General features: G+C 40.4%; 1 protein-coding gene across 2 annotated transcripts in view; it reads left to right on the top strand.

The window, feature by feature from the left end:
- sptbn1 (spectrin, beta, non-erythrocytic 1) overlaps positions 1–17,470 on the top strand; it is a 297,759-nt gene that overhangs the window by 100,508 nt on the left and 179,781 nt on the right. For both annotated transcript variants that reach the window (XM_041174961.1, XM_041174970.1), the window contains exon 2: positions 15,080–15,273. In XM_041174961.1, the coding sequence (XP_041030895.1) occupies positions 15,129–15,273 (145 nt within the window). In that variant the 5' untranslated portion in view covers positions 15,080–15,128. The remainder of the gene's footprint in view (positions 1–15,079; positions 15,274–17,470) is intronic.

Raw genomic sequence — 17,470 nt, 5'->3', positions numbered from 1 at the left:
ATTGCACCTTGTGAAGCCTGTAACAACTTCTATTTACATAGCACTTTAATGTAATAAAACAAGAGCATTTGACAGCAAGGAGGAGATATTAGGGCTGATGACCAGAAGCTTGGTCAATGAAGTGTAGTCTAAGGGGCATATTAAACTACTTCAGAATTATGACAGGGCAGAAACCTGATTGGAGGGTTTCAAGCATAGAGTTTGGGAATGATGGAAGGAGACTACAAGTTCAAGGGTTTTTGGAAAGGAAAGGGGTCATGGGGCAGTACTTCAGCCAACCTCTTTTTACAAACTGAGAGAATTGTTAATTTCTTCCATCAAGTTAAAAATCCTTTTGTACATGACTTCCAAATTGAGTTTCATGGGAAATTTGTGTCCAAAATTTGTGAAATTTTAAAACCTGTTAAGCTACCCCCATATTTGGAAGGCTGAAGCTATGTAGTTGCAACACTGGTGAGCCGCCCAACTGTGGCACCAAATTGAAAATGAATAATTTATTGTATTTTTCTCCTATTATGATCCGATGTTAAATAAGGATTGATTCAACTCTTTGAAAGTTACATCTTCAGTCCATTTCTATAAATTGTGATGACTTGCTGGAGATGTCTGGTTTATGTGATTTTAAGAATTTTAGCTTTTTCTTAAATAAGAGTCAAGGTTCTGATGATTTATGTTGCTGATTAATTCTTGAAAATATGCTGTAATAAAAAGTGAAATAGTTTAATGCATGCAAAGACCCTGTTGTAAAATCAGGAGTGCTAGCGTAACAACAATTCTGCACTGTTTGATTTTCAGGCTCCCGAGAATAATTGCAAGATAGACAATCTGCTTTTTGATAGCTCAATTCTACTATCCTTCCTCATGAGAATAGAGCCTTGTGTCATAGGTATGTGAATGAGGTGGAGTAATTGGATGCCCATTGAAAATCCAAGGATGATGAAACTTTTATTAAGGTGCAGAAAACTAAACAGTAGAATCAAGAGGAATGAGGAAGTTAAAAATCCTACAAAGATTGTTACCTAATAAGCCAATAACCTGAATGGCATAGGTGCTTATTCTCTGAACTACTTATCTGAGGAAACTGGCTCTTCTGTTTTAACTACCCTATTGAATTAATACAATATCTGAATGAAAGACAGAAGAATTTGCCTACACTAGGAAAAATTTCAAAGTCAGATGATACATTTATGTAGAAACTGTATCAAATGAGGGTTGCAGCATCCCCATCATGGAGCTCCTTATCTAATTGATTTCTCCTGAAGCCAGATGAGCAATCAACTTGGAGCACACCCTGTCAAGTGTGCTGCTCATAATGTTAATGTGAAGTTAAGGGAGCAGAAAACATTTTTAGAATGGTATAGATATGACAGCCTAAACTTGTGGTATATCTGCTAGACTGAATATGCAGTTTTCTCAATAATCTCAGGCCATGATAAATGTTTGTCTTAATGTGACACTTATGATTGGTCCCCTTGTGGAAACATGTATTATCTGACTCTCTTCATACTTAACTTTCATCTGAAGGACAAGTAAAACCATTTGGCAATTAAATGGGGACTGATGGGAAAATGATTCTTTCAGCTTCCTGGTCTATTGAATATCATGACACTACTACCTAGTTGTCATATTTGTATACTGGGGATGAGTGAAAATCTTTAGAAAATGAAGGTGTATTCATGAACATTTGAAACCTGAGATTGACATCTATTTGGGTAATATCTTGGGTTGGAATCTGTTTTGCTGTCAGAGGTAAAAGGAGAGAGATAAAAGAGGCAGGCAAATGAGAAGTTCTTTAAAAAATGCTATTTCTTTGGAAATCTCCAAAACTAATTTTCTTTAGGAATGAGACTCAGCATGTAAAGTTTTTCAGAGTCCGGGAGGTTGTTCAGCAGTAATGATCACATATGATGCCATTCATATACTAATTTACTCCTGAATGCACCAGCCCTAACTTTTTCAGCTGTCTTTATTGTGGAGCTAATGGACAAGTGTAGCATGTTCACACCATTGCAGTCATTTTGGTGCCAAGTCTTTTGATGAGGACTGCAGCAGGGGAACCTGTGGAAGAGCAGGGTATACCTGACAGCAACATCAACTGTGCGTGTATATTTTCCAGAGGTGGTTGTTAAGTTTCCTGCATTTTAAGGGTAAACAGTGATAGCCTGATTGCAGATAGCCTTGTTGTTCCTTTTGCAAATTACAGGCACATATGTTCTGAACATGGAATGACTTTAATGTTGACTAGTTAATTTATGATTGACACTAGCTTTGAAAGAGATGTGTATTGTAGAAACATAGGCTGGGATTTTCCGGCCCCATTGCGGGCGGGACCCGCTGTGGGTGAGGCGGCACCCCAGCCAGAAGTCCATTGACTTGCGGTGGGACAGGAAGATCTCGGTGGCGGGCGGGTGCAGAAAATCCCTCCCATAATTTCTGTTTGCGTATGACATCAAACACAATATTGACTGAGGCTGACAAACGTCTTGAATTACTGAATACTCACTGACATCTTCTAAAATTTAAGGAAAATATCAAAGGAAATTTAAAAAGTGAGAGAAAATGACAAGTCCACAAGAAAAGCTAGAAGTCCAGACAGCTGGTGGCTTTACTGCAACTGGATGCAAACTGGGAGTTGATCCTGTGCCACAGAATTGTTTCTGGTCTTAAAAGTATGTTCAAAGATACTTAAAAGACCACCATTTTTATTCAGCATGGACAGAATTATTTACAGGCCTTGTGGTACCTCTGGGCCAGATGCCCTGGATTCAAGTCCCACTTGGCGACTTGATGGCCATGGAAAGTACATTCATAACGTGATCAAACAGTTTGATTATCGGCTTGTAAGTCCTCCCAATACATCCGAGGGTAGGCGGTAAAAGTAGCAGAGTTTCCTGGTCAGCCATTCTGTAGAAGGCAATGGCAGACTACTGCAGTACTTTGCCACACGTAATCAAGGATCAGTCCAATGGAATTCCGTGGTGGCCAATGCCCTTTTAGGGCATGTTATCTGAAGGATAGGGAAGAGAGTCATTTATCTTTAATGGTCACTAGATTTCTGGTGAGTTTAATTGTGCAGCACCATAACTTCAGTCAAAGACCCTGTTTAAATTTCAGTATGCATTTTATGAAATTAATGATTTCGTTTGGGGTGAGGGGTTGTGGTGTTGGCATTAGTCATCTGTTTCGCAAACTTGTTACCAAATTATTCGTTTTTGTGTAGTCTAATGCCTGTCAAATTCACTCACTTAATGTTTCTAAATTTCATTCACCGTTCTATTTTCTGTAATTTTTTTTTGGTTTGTGTGTATGAGAGTGCCATTTTTCATGTAACTGTACAGTACCCTATATCAGGAGCCATATTTACCTGTGGGCTTGGGAAAATTCAACCTGTGCGCTTTTGCGCCTTGTGAAATGCATACCCGAACATGTCTGGGATTCTTGCCTTTTCTTACAAGATTCAGGTTCACAGTGCATTTTTCAAGCCACAGTGGAGATTGTGAGGAACATGGGTGCGAAGGTGGGCTGGTTAGAAGACCTGCCTCAGTTCTCTAACACAGTAGCCCAGCTCTAATTTTGTTTAAACCTCATTCCTCATCCCCTCCACTCACTCCCATTTCTCCTCAGGTTGCTCATGCCACCTCATATTGTCCATTCTACCACCATGCCCACTCAACCCTCCCCACCCATCCCCATGCTACACCATACCCCCTCAGCCCTGTAATGCATAATAACGCTCAAGTGGTCAATGTAAGGATCAACTTACCTTTGCAGGACAGATCCCAATGCTAAATTACTGCATTAAAAATACATCTACATTATAATGCAGTATTTGAAGGCGCTATTTGAAGCATCAAAGCATTTTACACTTATCTTTCAGAATGTTCCTGGCTCCTCAGCAGGCTTCCCCCAGTGGTCACAATCTTCAAGGAGTTGCAATTTTCTTTAGGGTGTGCAGACCCCACAGCAGTACATGAAAATTGTGTGAGGAAGGAAATGCAATTTTCCTACGGTCTTCACAATGAAGCTCCGACCTCAGAAGAGATGCATGTGTATTTTGCACTCGAGGCCTTCCTGACCTGTGAAAAGGCTATATGAAAATGGTATGGCGTCAGGAAGGCAGAAGAAAATTGATTTTCCAGCAAAAAATAACTAAATTCAGTGTTTCACAACCCAATTTGCATTTCCATTGGGAGATGAAAACCTGATCCCAGATGTATTTTAAAACATTTGCCTCATTATCATTAAAAGCAACATCTTGCATTAAAATAGCCCTTTTAAGTAATTAAAACATTCCAGGACATTTGACAGGAGCATTATCAAACAAAATTTGACCTATAGAGATATTAAGATAGCTGACTGTAAGTTTGGTCAAAGAAGTAGATTTAAGGAGTGTTGTGAAGGAGGAGAAAGAGGGGGATAATTTTGAGAGCGAATTCCAGAGCTTAGGGCCTAAGCAGCTGGCTGGCAATCATGGAGTAATGAAAAATGGCAATGCACATGAGTCCGCATTTGGAAGAACACTGAGATCTCGGGTCTAGGTGAGGGTGGTTGTAGGCTTGAGGAGGTTACAAAAATATTGAGGGGCAAGGGCATGCAGGGATTTGAATGCATTGTGTCATGTCCACGGATCATAGCCCTGAATTACTTAGGAACAGAGTGAACTTTTAAGTAAGATGTGTTTTTTGGGAAAAAAAAGGGACATAGAATCAAAAGATGCCCAAGGCTGTAAAGTATCACTTGATGGAAAATTCCTAAGTGGATTACGTTTGACCAGCTAGTCCAGAGAATGGAATGTCGCACCTAAAATGGTGTCAAGGCCTACTTCAGACAGAGACACTTCAAAGGAAAAGATGCAAGGCAAAAACTGAACTGGAATCTCCTGAGGTTGCAGAGATAATGAAGGCTTATTACCATCTCAGCAGAAACCATCTCCTGTGAGTTATATCCCAGACTATGGACATGATGTGAATTGAAAAGAAAGCAGATCTGGGTGAAATACATGTTTGTTTTTTCCCTTCCAGGAATGCACAAGAAAAGGGGTTAAAAAGCCAACTGCAACCCTAGTTCTGTGTGTGGTTTTGGTGTTCCAGGCATGGCGTGTGAGGGTGTGCTGTGAAGGTCACAGCTGAAGAACATCAACTAGGTATCCCTGCATTTGCAGGTTTAAAAAAAAGTCCCCGCTCTCTGATTGCTGGAAGCAAGTCACAAGCCAGCAAAGCCACAGTCAAAAAGGAAACAGGACAACTCCTTTGAACTAGCCTGCAGAACCAAAAATCCCCAAACCAGCTGCTCAATTGCCGAAGTCAGTTCTACCAGAATTATCCAACTTAACGGCCACAACATTTCTCATCATCTACTCCTCACGGGCCATCCAAAGACAGATTCAGATATCTTTAAAGTTTTTATTTCTGGACTTCTCATTTCTAACTTATGTATGTGTGTTATGTTTTTATTTTTTTTTCTTGTGTTTATAGTAACTTATAAACTCATTATTTCTTTTTCTCAAGGTAGCCTGATTAAATTGGCCCCTTTTATAATATAAGGGAAAGGGGACCCTTTTTAAATTAACCTTGTTGCGACCAACTGAGGGGGTTGAATAAAGAAACTGAGCTTGTTCATTCCTCCTTACCCGGGAGCATAACAATTTGGGGTATCTCGTCTGGGATCATAAATTTTTGGGAACCTTGCCAGGGGACTGGTTGTAACAAATAATTTTAAAATTGAAGTGTTGCTGGACCAGCAGTCATTGTAGGTTAGAGTCCAGAGGTTATAGGTGAGCATGATTGGTACGATATGTTCAAGTATACGTAGGGAGGAAGATGGGAGTCCAGCCAGGAGAACATTGGAATAGCCATGATTGTAGATAACAAAGGCATGGATGAGAGCTTCAGCAGTGGATGAGCTGAGGCACGGGTTGAGAGTGTGATGTTATGGCACTGGAAGTAGGCGGTTTTGGTGATTGAATGGTTGTGCAGTCAGAAGCTCAACTTGGGGCAACATATGACTATGAAGCTGTGAACACTCAGGATTCAGGATAGTGGCCGGCGGGGAGGAATGGGCTTTGTGACTAGCGAGCAGAGTTTTTGGAGGGGACCAAAGACAATGGCTTCAGTTTTTGTAATATTTAATTGGAGGAAATTTCTGGTCATTCAATACTGGATGCTAGCCAAGCAAAGCATGAGAAATCAGAGACAGTGAGAGGTTGAGGGAGATGGTGATGAAATAGAACTGGGCGTCTTCAGGATATTGTGGAGCCTGACATTGTGTTTTTGGATCATGTTGCTCAGGCACAGCATATAGATAAGAAATAGGAAGAGGCCAAGGATAGATCCTTGGGGGACTCCAGAGGTAACAGTGCAGGAGCAGGAAGATAAGTCCTTGCAGGAGATTCTTCCATCAGTGTGTTAACCATGAATAACACCATTTTGGAAACCTGTTCAACATAAATATATTATTGGCTATGCATGCCCACATAGTTTAATATTGTATCACAATACTGTGCAAAATCCAGTTTGCTGTGCATTTTGTACACCTTGGACAGCCACAGCAATGAATACTTCCTCTTTTAAATGTTTTGCTCCTCCATTTTGTTTATGCAGTATTCTTGGAACGCCATTAAATTCTCATGGTTACGGGCTAATTTGTTATTCTGAGGTTCTAAAACACTTGCATAATTGTAAAGTTATGCTGTTTGAACAAAAATTCAAAGGTAGCTGAGCCAGTGAAAATGTAGGTTGATACCATTGGGACTGTAGCTAAAACCTAAGTATAGATATGTGCTGGTGATAAGGTCAGGCTGAAAGGCATGTTCAAGATGCTGCAATTTTTCTGTACAATTAATCCAGTCTGTTCATCTATTCAACAAATTGCTGTAATTGTGAACTATATGAATAAATGGACCTGGGCGAGATTTAGGAGGGTTGAAGAACAAAGGACAATGATTACAGAATAGCATAAAATGTATTCCAATTCTGATTTAATAAGGAGTCTGATTGGCAAACTGAGGTGTGGAATGACATCAAAATATTCATTTATGATCAAAGCACTATGTTTCTCTTATTTATAAGAATTGTAATTTATGCTTCCCAGCCCCCTACCCCAAACTCAAACCTCGAATCTAATCTATACCAATCTTGCACCGAATAATACAACATACATAGTTGTGGAAATTGTAATAATGTGCTTTCGTAGCCAATCGCAAAAGATCATTCAATTAAACGTTGGACTATTTGAATTTCTCATATTTCTGTCTGATGTTAGTTAAATCTTCTGAAACAGATTTTAAAGTTTGGGCTAGTGACTGTATTCAGTTATTGCCATCCTGTGGGGCTGTAGTGCCACTTGGTGGTCAAAACAAAGAGTACAACTGATAATTGTTCTATTTACTTGCGGCAAACTCCTTTCAAAATAAGAGCAAAAAAAAGGAAAGAACCTGAAAAACAAACTTGAACTGATACAGAAAATTGAAAAAAACTGCCTCATCGCAGTTTACTTCACTTGTATACTAGTACCTCATCTAATACCTATATAATAGGGGAGTTTTTTTGTGAACTTGTATATCTCCAGCAGGGATTAGAGGTATAGTTTCCCTGCAGGCGTGGGAACGGAAGAGAAAAATAGTTTAGATATTATTCTTAAAAGAATGCATGTGTGCATTTCCTGTCCATCGCATGCAAGACGTCATGCTTTGTTGTTGGGCTCAACCTTTGCACTTGTTAAATAGCATTAAATTAGAACTCTAATTATACAGTGCAAAGAACACCATTGATACTGTTTAAAATCTAATCACGCAAGGATTTTCAAAAAATTGTAATTTTCTTATAAATTCAGATATCCAGGGATCGAAATAAGTTTCATTATCATAAAAACAAAAAGCGCCTATTTCACCTTTGTGGTTAAACTTGCCTATGGAATTGTTTGATAACAATAGGTTATCACTGTTATTGTCTCCCTCTCACTTGCATCTTTCTCTCTTTTCCTTTTTCCCTCTTTCCCTCCTTTACCCACATGCTGTACCCTGCTTGACCCAAGAACTGAACTTGACCTTGGCACATTATGCCATGAGAGAGTGATCTGTTATATTAATGAGTTCATGTACTAAATTTAATATATAATTAGTCAATCTCTTGTTATTCCTGTAGGTGTTGATGTACTAGATATTTTCAACATTAGAAGCGTCACACTGTGTGAGCACAGTAGGTGCTATCAGAATATAATACCTTGATTTTGGTTTGTCGCAGTTAGAAAAAGGTCAGTGCTAATCACACATAGGTGAAAGATCCAAATTTCTAAAGCCTATAAGGCAGAGAGAAAGACGGGCAGCTTTTATTAATTTCATCATTTTTTAAAAGTTTGAATTTTGAAAGCAAAGCCTCTGAGGGAAACTGATAAGTAGGGAGAAGAGGAGGTAAACTATTTGAGGGTGAGGATACCTCTGACATCATAGTACCCATGAAGTGAGTTACTAGAACACGAGAAAGGAGCAGATACATGAAATGAGCCATCAAGGGGAAAGAGGTAGGAGGTATGAGGAGTGAAGGATATGGGAAGAGGAATAACTAGTAGGAGGGTCAGGGGATAGGGGAAGTGATGGAGTGTAAAGGGTGATAAAGAGCACACCTAATTGAGACAGGAGATAGTGAGTCACTAATGGCTATGTTTTTCCCCTCCACCCCCACCCAAATGTAGCTTGAAGCTGTAGGTGGTGCAGCTCCCCAGTTTATCATCCACCACTCATCCAAAAGAAGAAAAAGGCAGAGAAGAAAGCAGAAACAGGTGATAGGAACAGCAATACAGAGTGGCACAGCAGCAAAACATATCAGACCAAGGGTGACCATATTTGATGCCTGTGATGTGCTGCATCATAGGAAATTGGCCAGTAGATTAAAATTTTTACAGTGGTTACTATTTTGGTGAGATTTTCACATTGACATCTATAATTGTTACTCTATTGGTAAATAGGTATAATGTAAATTTTCTTATGTAAATAGTTGCTTGTCATAGTGCACTTGCAGGCTGTTTTTCACTAGGTGATGTCCTTAGATTCCAGTCTCCTGGCAGCTGAGTTCCAATCCCTTTGTGTAACTGATAACTGTAAGACTTTCTTGGCAATTAGCTGTAGTTTAAGTATTTTTAGGCATCCCTTGGACCTCTAGTTTGGCACACTCTACCAGTCTTAAATGCATAGTTCCCATCACTGAAGGCTTTACGGTTTCTTTTGGCTGTATGGGCACGTTTCATGGTATCTCCCCTGCTCCCTTCAGCCTTGTAAACCTTTTTATTTGTTGGGCTCTGTTGACTGTGCATCTTCTCTCCCTGGCCTTTTTGTTCAATGATATTCCACTGTGCAAAATAATAAAAGAGATTGAGGCAGCAAACAATTAGGGAAGGAATCATAGGGAGTCAAGGTGGGGTGGTGTGGGGTGGAATGGGTTATTTGCAAGAAAGAGAGTGGGGCAAATATGAGGACAGAGACCGAAGGACACATGCATGGAGAGAAAGGAAATCATGGAAATAGAAAGATATGTTGAGAGAGGCAGGGGGCCTGTTTGTGGCACAGTGACAGAAAGACAGAGAGCGTGTGGATTGCAGATATGACTACAATGTCGTAACTCTGATTCTCGAACCCGCACTGCATGATTTGTGAAACAATCAAGCGTTAACCAATACTGTCTTTAAGCCGCTTAACTATTCACAATTAATTTTTTGTGTACAGAAATTCACCAATAATGTACCCTTCATGTTTTCATGTTTTTATTTCCATAGAACCAGGCATTTGCTACAGATCATCAGTTATGAATAAGAGGGAACATAGGGCAGAATTTTTCCCTTGGTTGGTGGTGGTGGCCGAAAAGCTGACCGCCACCAGCGTTCGTCACCACACCATGATTTCTCGCTGGTGGGCCAGTTAAGGCCTGCCCAGTGTGAAACGCAAGTGGGAGTGCTGCCTGTGCCAAGGGGGGAGGAGGATGCCAGCGAGCAGAGCGTGAACTTCGTGCATTTGCGCAAGCAGGCGCTTCATAATCTCCCTGAGGCACAGACCTACCTCAAGGAGATGAACAGATATATTTTTTTAAAAAATAAAAAAAAAGTAATAAAACATGCCCCCTCATGTGACTCTGTCAAATGTGCAGGGACATGTTATTAATTCAATTATAACATTTTTATTTTTATTTGCTTTTGGAAACCTCGTCCTGCCCGTGGATGAGGTTTCTAAAAAAATGCAAAAGCCACTTGATTGGATGGGCAGTGAAAAATTTAGCTTAATTGATTATTTAATGGCCTTAACAAGCCTTTTAAATGCCGGCTGGCGCGCGACTGACTCCGGCGCGCGACTGCATGTTGACACTGGCATGCTCAGCCGACATCAACGTGCGTCATTTCGTGCTCAAGCAGGTCAGGTGCGCACCCGCCCGCCAAGTGAAAATTTCTGCCCGTAGAATATTTTATTAGCTCTGGGTACTTTTTCCTCTTCTATAGGATTTACTTCTGTTAAATCCCAAATTTTTAAACAGGAAATATTTTTCTCCTCTTAGTGTTTGACACCTTGTTGGAGGCTGGATCAAATATTTTTCCTTGAGTTGGTGAATTCCCTTTAGCTTGTTGGTCCTAGACTCTTGCACAAAGGGAAACAATCTCTCCGCATCTAGCCTGTCCAGTCCCTTAAGAATCTTTTATGTTTCAATAAGGTTGCCTCTCGTTCTTCTTAACTCCAATGAATACAGGCTCAACCGACTCAACCTCTCCTCGTAAGAAAATACCTCCATCCCTGGGATCAACCTAGTGAACCTTCTCTGGGCTGCCTCCAATGCCAGTATTTCTTTCCTTAGATAAGGGGACCAAAAATGCTCACATATTCTAGGTGTGGTCTAACTTGTATAGTTTTAGCAAGACTTCCCTATTTTTATACTCATTTCCCTTTGAAATAAAGGCCAAAATTCCATTTGCTTTATCTATTACCTGTTGAACTTGTATGCTAGCTTTTTGGGATTCATGCACGAGGACTCCCAAATCCCTCTGTGCTGTAGCTTTCTTCAGTCTTTCTCTAAGTAATATTCAACTCCTCTATTCTTCCTGCCAAAGTGTATAACCTCACACTTTCCCATATTATATTCCATCTGCTGCATTTTGGCCCACTCACTTAACCTGTCTATATCCTTCTGTAGACTCTTTGTGTCAATCTCACCATTTGCCTTCCCACCTATTTTTGTGTCATCCGTAAACTTGGTGATAGTACATTCATTTCCCCCTTCCAAGTCATTAATATATATTGTCAGTAATTGTGGCTCCAGCACTGATTCCTGTGGCACTCCGCTAGTTACAGGTTGCCATCCTGAAAATGACCCCCGCATCCAAACTCTCTGTCGTCTATTAGTTAGCCAGTCCTCTATCCGTGCTAATAAACTACCCCCAACACCATGGGCTCTTATCTTATTAAGTAGCCTCATGTGCAGTACCTTATCAAACACCTTTTGGAAATCCGAATATATTAAATCTACTGGATCCCCTTTATCTAGCCTGCTCATTATCTCCTCAAAGAATTCTAATAAATTTGTCAGGCATGATTTCCCCTTCAAGAAGCCATGCTGACTCTGCATGATTATATTATGCATTTCTAAATGCTCTGCTATTCCATCCTTTATAATAGACTCCAACATTTTCCCAGTGACAGATGTTAAGCTAATTGGCCTATAGTCATTGTTTTTTGTCTCCCTCGCTTTTTGAATAAGGGTGTTACATTGACAGTTCTCCAATCCCCTTGGACTTTTCTAAAATCTAAGGACTCTTGCAAGATTACTACCAGCACATCCACTTTCTTTGCAGCTATTTCCTTTAATATCCTAGGATGCAACCCATCTCATCCAGGTGTCTTAATAGCCTTTAGCCTCATTAGTTCCCCTAGATCTTTTTCTGTAGTGATAGTTATTGTATTTATTTCCACCAGCCACACCTTTTGTCCCGTGATTATTTATTATTTAGTATTTTTGGTGTGCTATTAGTGTCTTCAACTCCTCTGCCATTTCCTGGTTCCCCATTATTATTTCCCCAGCCTCATTCTCTAAGGGGCCTATATTGACTTTGACCTCTCTCTTCCTTTTTATATATTTAAAGAAGCTTTTGCTGTCTTTTTATATCACTTGCTAGTTTACCTTCAAAGTTTATTTTCTCCCTCTTATTTTTTTGGTCATCTTCTGTTCATTTTTAAAACTTTCCCAATCCTATGGCTTACCACTAATCTTTGCCACATTTGTATGCTTTTTCTTCCACTTTGATACTATCCTTAACTAACTTGGTTAACCATGGTTAGTTTATCCCCTTCCAACAATCCTTCTTCCTCACTGAGATATATCTTTGTTGTGAGTCATGAACTATTTTCTTAAACATCTGCCATTGTTCATCAACCGTCCTTTCTGCTAAACTCCTTTCCCAGTCCACTCCAGCCAACTCTGCCCTCATTTCTTTGTAATTACCCTTAAGTTTAGCACAGATGTTTCCGATCTAAGTTCTCACTCTCAAACTGATGCTAAATTCCACCATGTTATGGTCACTGTTTCCTAGGAGATCTTTTACTCTGAGATCATTTATTAAACCTGTCTCGTTACATATTACCAGATCCAAAATAGCCTGATCCCTGGTTAGATCCACAACATATTGTTCTAGGAAACAGTCCCGAATACACTATGAATTCTTGCTCGAGGCTACCTCTGCCAATTTAATTTTCCCAATCTACATGGAGATTAAAGTCACCCATGATTATATGCGTTTTTTACATGTTCTCATTATTTCCTGATTTATTCTTTGTCTCTGTCACGGCATAGCTACTGTTAGGGGGCCTATAGACTATTCCCACCAATGTCGTCTTCCCCTTGTTATTTCTTAGCTCCACCCATGTGGATTCCACACTTTCCAATCCAAGATCATTTCTTGCTATCATACTTATTCCATCTTGCACTAACAAAGCTACCCCACCACACTTTCCTCCCTGCCTGTCCTTTCGAAAAGTCACATACCTTTGAATATTTAGTTCCCAGCTTTGATCATCTTGTAACCATGCCTCCGTAATGGCTATAAGATCATACCCATTAATCTCCTATTTGTGCCGTTAATTCATTTATTTTGTTCTGAACACTACGTGCATTTAAGTAAAGAGCCATTAATTTTGTCTTTTTACCATTTTTTCCCCCTTTGACCCTATTTGCTGCTGTTTTTTAATGTTTATACACTATCCCTTCCTGTCACACTCTGGGTATCATTACCTAACCAGCTGCCCTGCAATGCCGCCATACCCTTTTGCTTTGCAAGCCTACTTAACCCCTTTCCAGAACCCTCCCCCCCTCTACTTAGTTTAAAGCCCTCTCTAAAGCCCTAGGTATTCGATTCGCCAGGACACTGGTCCCAGCATAGTTCAAGTGAAGCCCACCCTTCTACCCCTGTACTGATGCCAATGCCCCATGAACTGAAACCCATTCCTCCTACACCAATCTTTGAGCCACGCATTTAACTCCTTGACTTTATTTAACCAATGCCAGTTTGCTCGTGGTAGTAATCCTGAGATTATTACCTTGGAGGTCCTGCTTTTTAATTTAGCTCCTAACTGTTCAGTTTCTTTCAGCAGAACCTCCTTTCAATGTTGTTGGTACCAACATGGACGATGACAACTGGATCCCTTCTCTCCCACTCCAAGTTCATCTCCAGCCCTGAGGGCAAGTCATTAACCCTGGCACCAGGCAGGCAACACAGACTTCAGAACTCACGTTCACAGCTGCAGAGAACAGTACCTATCCCCCTAATTATATTGTCCCCTACCACTTCTATGTTCCCATTTCCTTTCCACACTTGAATGGCTCCCTGTACCATGGTCAGTTCATTCATCCTTCCTGCAGCCCCTGCTCTCGTCCACACAGCTTGTAAGAACCTCATAATTGTTGGACAATTTCAGGGGCTGGGGCTCCTTGAATGCTACCCCCTGAGCCCCCATACCTGCCTCACCTGCAGTCACAACCTCCTGCCCCGATCACAGACCAAATTCAAATTATCTAGCCTGTGGGGTGTGACTGCCTCCTGGAGCAAAGTGTCCGGGTAACTTTCCCCCTGCCTGATGTGGCGCAATGTCTGCAGCTCAGACTCCAGCTCCTTACCTCAGATCCAAAGCTCCTCGAGCTACAAACGCTTAATTACAGATGTGTTTGCTCTGGATCATCTTGGTGTCCAGCAGCTCCCACATGCCGCAGCAGCAACACATTGCCCGTCCTGCCATCGCTATCTTATTTTACTTAATTTATTAATTAATTACTGTAGTATCCCTGCTCTTTAGCCTTTATTGAATTGAATTATTTACACCAGTATCAATCTTATACTTAACAGACTATTTTTAAGAAAGAGGAAATACAAACTAGAGATCTAAACACTAATTATGGACCTTAATTTTAATCTAAATACTCACCAATCCAACTTGTGCACAATTCTAGCTCCAGTTCAATCACTCACAGTCTAGTACGTTTGTCTTTATTTTGATGCGCTTGGCTTTCTACTCTTTTTTTTGTATTAACAATTACTCCCCTTCATTTTCAGTAAGAGTTCAGCCGTCATGTAGTGGGACAAAGGAAATTTCTCAATAAGAATGCGAGAGTAAATGTGTAGAGTGTGGGAAGCTCAATTACAAGTAACATTTTTGAATGGATGACATTGGAGACTTTGCAAGCCTTATTAAATGCGACCTTTTCCTTTTTTGAACAGTTAAAATGTTACATTGATTTAGATTCTTTTGCTCTGCAATGTTTTCTGTGAAGTTACAGTAGCATCATCCCATTCCACATTGAGTGGTGACAATTGTGCTGGATATTTAGGCTGAATATTTTGACATCAGTAATTTCTTCCACTCCTGTGCTGCATTCATTGATGCACCTTTCTCACAGTCCAGTTCACAACTAGTGCGGTACATGACATTTCTATCCATGTGCTGATCTACGCTTGAGCAAGATACAAAGTTTGTGTAATTCCTGATGCATATTTACAAGCATTAAATGATAATATACAATATGATCCTTTGTGTTCTAAAATGCTGTTTCATTGTTTCCAGAACTTTTTGTGAAAGGCAGCTCATGACGAGGAGCAGCTAAGAAGGAAGGATGACAGCAATAGCAACAGACTACGACAACATTGATATTCAGCAGCAGTATAGTGATGTCAACAATCGTTGGGATGTGGAAGAATGGGATAATGAAAACAGCTCTGCCAGGCTGTTTGAAAGGTCCCGTATTAAAGCCTTGGCAGGTATGTGACATCTTTAAAAGAATCCTTTTGGTCAGGTTCAACTTACTGAAGTGAAGAACACCCATTATTTCTTTTCCCTTCTAATTGTGCCAATTTGGTTCCTTTTCTCATCTCTGAAAGGCCATTTACTACGTACTTGGTACACAGTATGTTCACTCAAGCGAACGTACATTGTGTATTGCAAGAGGGTGAATGCTTGAAAGTTGTTCAGCTGAAAAGGTTATCAGACCTGATACCAATACAGTCCTTTACTCACAGACCCACCTTCTAGCTTGTTTACCTGCATAGCAATTGGGATTAGAAGCCATGGCCGTCTTCAAAAATATATCCTTCCTCTGCACTCCCTTCCCCTCCCATATAATGTGTGCTATTAATGACGTTGGAAATTACGCTGTGTCACACTACTGTACAAATGCAGCGTTTATATCAAATTCCTCTTTACTGCTGAAGAATTTATTTTAAATGAGTTAATGCATCTGTTTTGCAGTGTAAAATAGTGAAAAGGAATGAATATTAATACATAATAGTCCCTTGCTTAATAGTTCTGTACAATGGCTACAAGAGTGTTTTTGAATTGATTGGAACAGAGTCTGAAAATTCTGATCCTGATTTCTGTATTCTGAAAAGATTGGAATAAATCTTTACTATTGTCTTTTAGATCAGTTTTTTTTGGAAACAGTATAATGGATCTTATTACTTTTAATAAAATGCTTGTTTACGTCTTCCATTCGTATCACAATCCCTTAGCTGATGCCACACATAGGCTGCCATAAACTGGTCTAAAGGACATTATAAGTAATGTATGCTCTCATGAGGCATATGAATTTGGAGCCTGTGATCACTGACAAGGTGCTATGTGCTTTATAAGCTCTGTTAACACAACAGTGTCCTGAAGTAGGCTGCAGTCCTAAATATGAATGACTTGATCTGTATGGGAACTAGTATTACAAACCCATGTCAATATGTTAAAAGCAAAATACTATGGATGCTGGAAATCTGAAATAAAAACAGAAAATTCTGGAAAAACTCAACAGGTCTGACAGCACCTGTGGAGAAATAAACAGAGTTATCGCTTCGAGTCCGTATGCCTCCTCTTCAGAGCTAAAGAGAAGTAGAAATGTGTTGGAATTTATACTGTTTAAGGGTGGGGTGGGGGGGGGGGTGTTGGTGTGGAGCAGGTGAAGCAGGATGGAAGGTCAGAAATAGGTGGGGGCTAAGGAGAGATTGACAAAGATGTCATGGACACAAGACAAAGGGAATGTTAATGGTATGGTGAAGACTGAAGAAGGTGCTGATAAGAAAACAGAATGTGTTAATAGCAGAACAAGGGTCAGCACTCTGAAAGAACAACATAGAACAAGTGACAGATGGCCCATTTGGGGTTGGGGGGGCACAAGAGGCGGTGGTTGAGAAAAAGGCTAAAAAAAAAAAGATTTTAAAAGGGGGAATAAAAAAGGAGAAAAAGCAATGAATAAAGATGAAAAAAGTAAATAAGAAATTTTTTTTTAAAAGGGGTGAGGATAGAGGAGAGAGTTCATGATCTGAAGTTGTTGAACTCAATGTTAAGTCCAGAAAGCTGTTAAGTGCCTAATCGGAAGATGAGGTGCTGTTCCTCCAGTTTGTGTTGGGCTTCACTGGAACATTGTAGCAGGCCAAGGACGTACATGTGGGGATGAGAGCAGGATGGTGTGTTGAAATGGCAAGCGACAGGAAGGTCTGGGTCATCTTTGCAGACAGACCAAAGGTGTTCCGCAAAGCGGCCACTCAGTCTATTTTTGGTCTCCCCACTGTAGTGGAGACTGTATTGGAAGCTGTAAATGCAGTAGACCAAATTGAAGGAGGCGCAAATGAAGCACTGCTTCACCTGAAAGGAGTGTTTGGGCCCGTGGACAGGGAGGAGGTAAAGGAGCAGGTGTTGTACCTTCTGTGATTGCATGGGAAGGTGCAGTGGGAAGGGGATGAGGAGTTGGGGATGATGGAGGAGTGGACCCGGGTTTTCAGCTGATCAGAGAGAACCAGCATGGGTTTGTAAAGGGTAGATCACGTCTGATGAAACTGACTGAATTTTTTTGAAAAGCTGACTAAAGTAATAGGGGATTGTCTATGGATATTATTCATATGGACTTCCAGAAGGCATTTGATGAAGTCCTTCATAAGAGACTGTTAGCTGAAGTTGAAGCTCATGAAATTGAAGGCA

The sequence above is a fragment of the Carcharodon carcharias genome, chromosome 2, assembly GCF_017639515.1.
Source record: "Carcharodon carcharias isolate sCarCar2 chromosome 2, sCarCar2.pri, whole genome shotgun sequence".
Lineage (NCBI taxonomy): Eukaryota > Metazoa > Chordata > Chondrichthyes > Lamniformes > Lamnidae > Carcharodon > Carcharodon carcharias.
The sequence above is the reverse complement of the archived record's forward strand: the minus strand, read 5'-3'. Positions and strand labels throughout refer to the sequence as shown.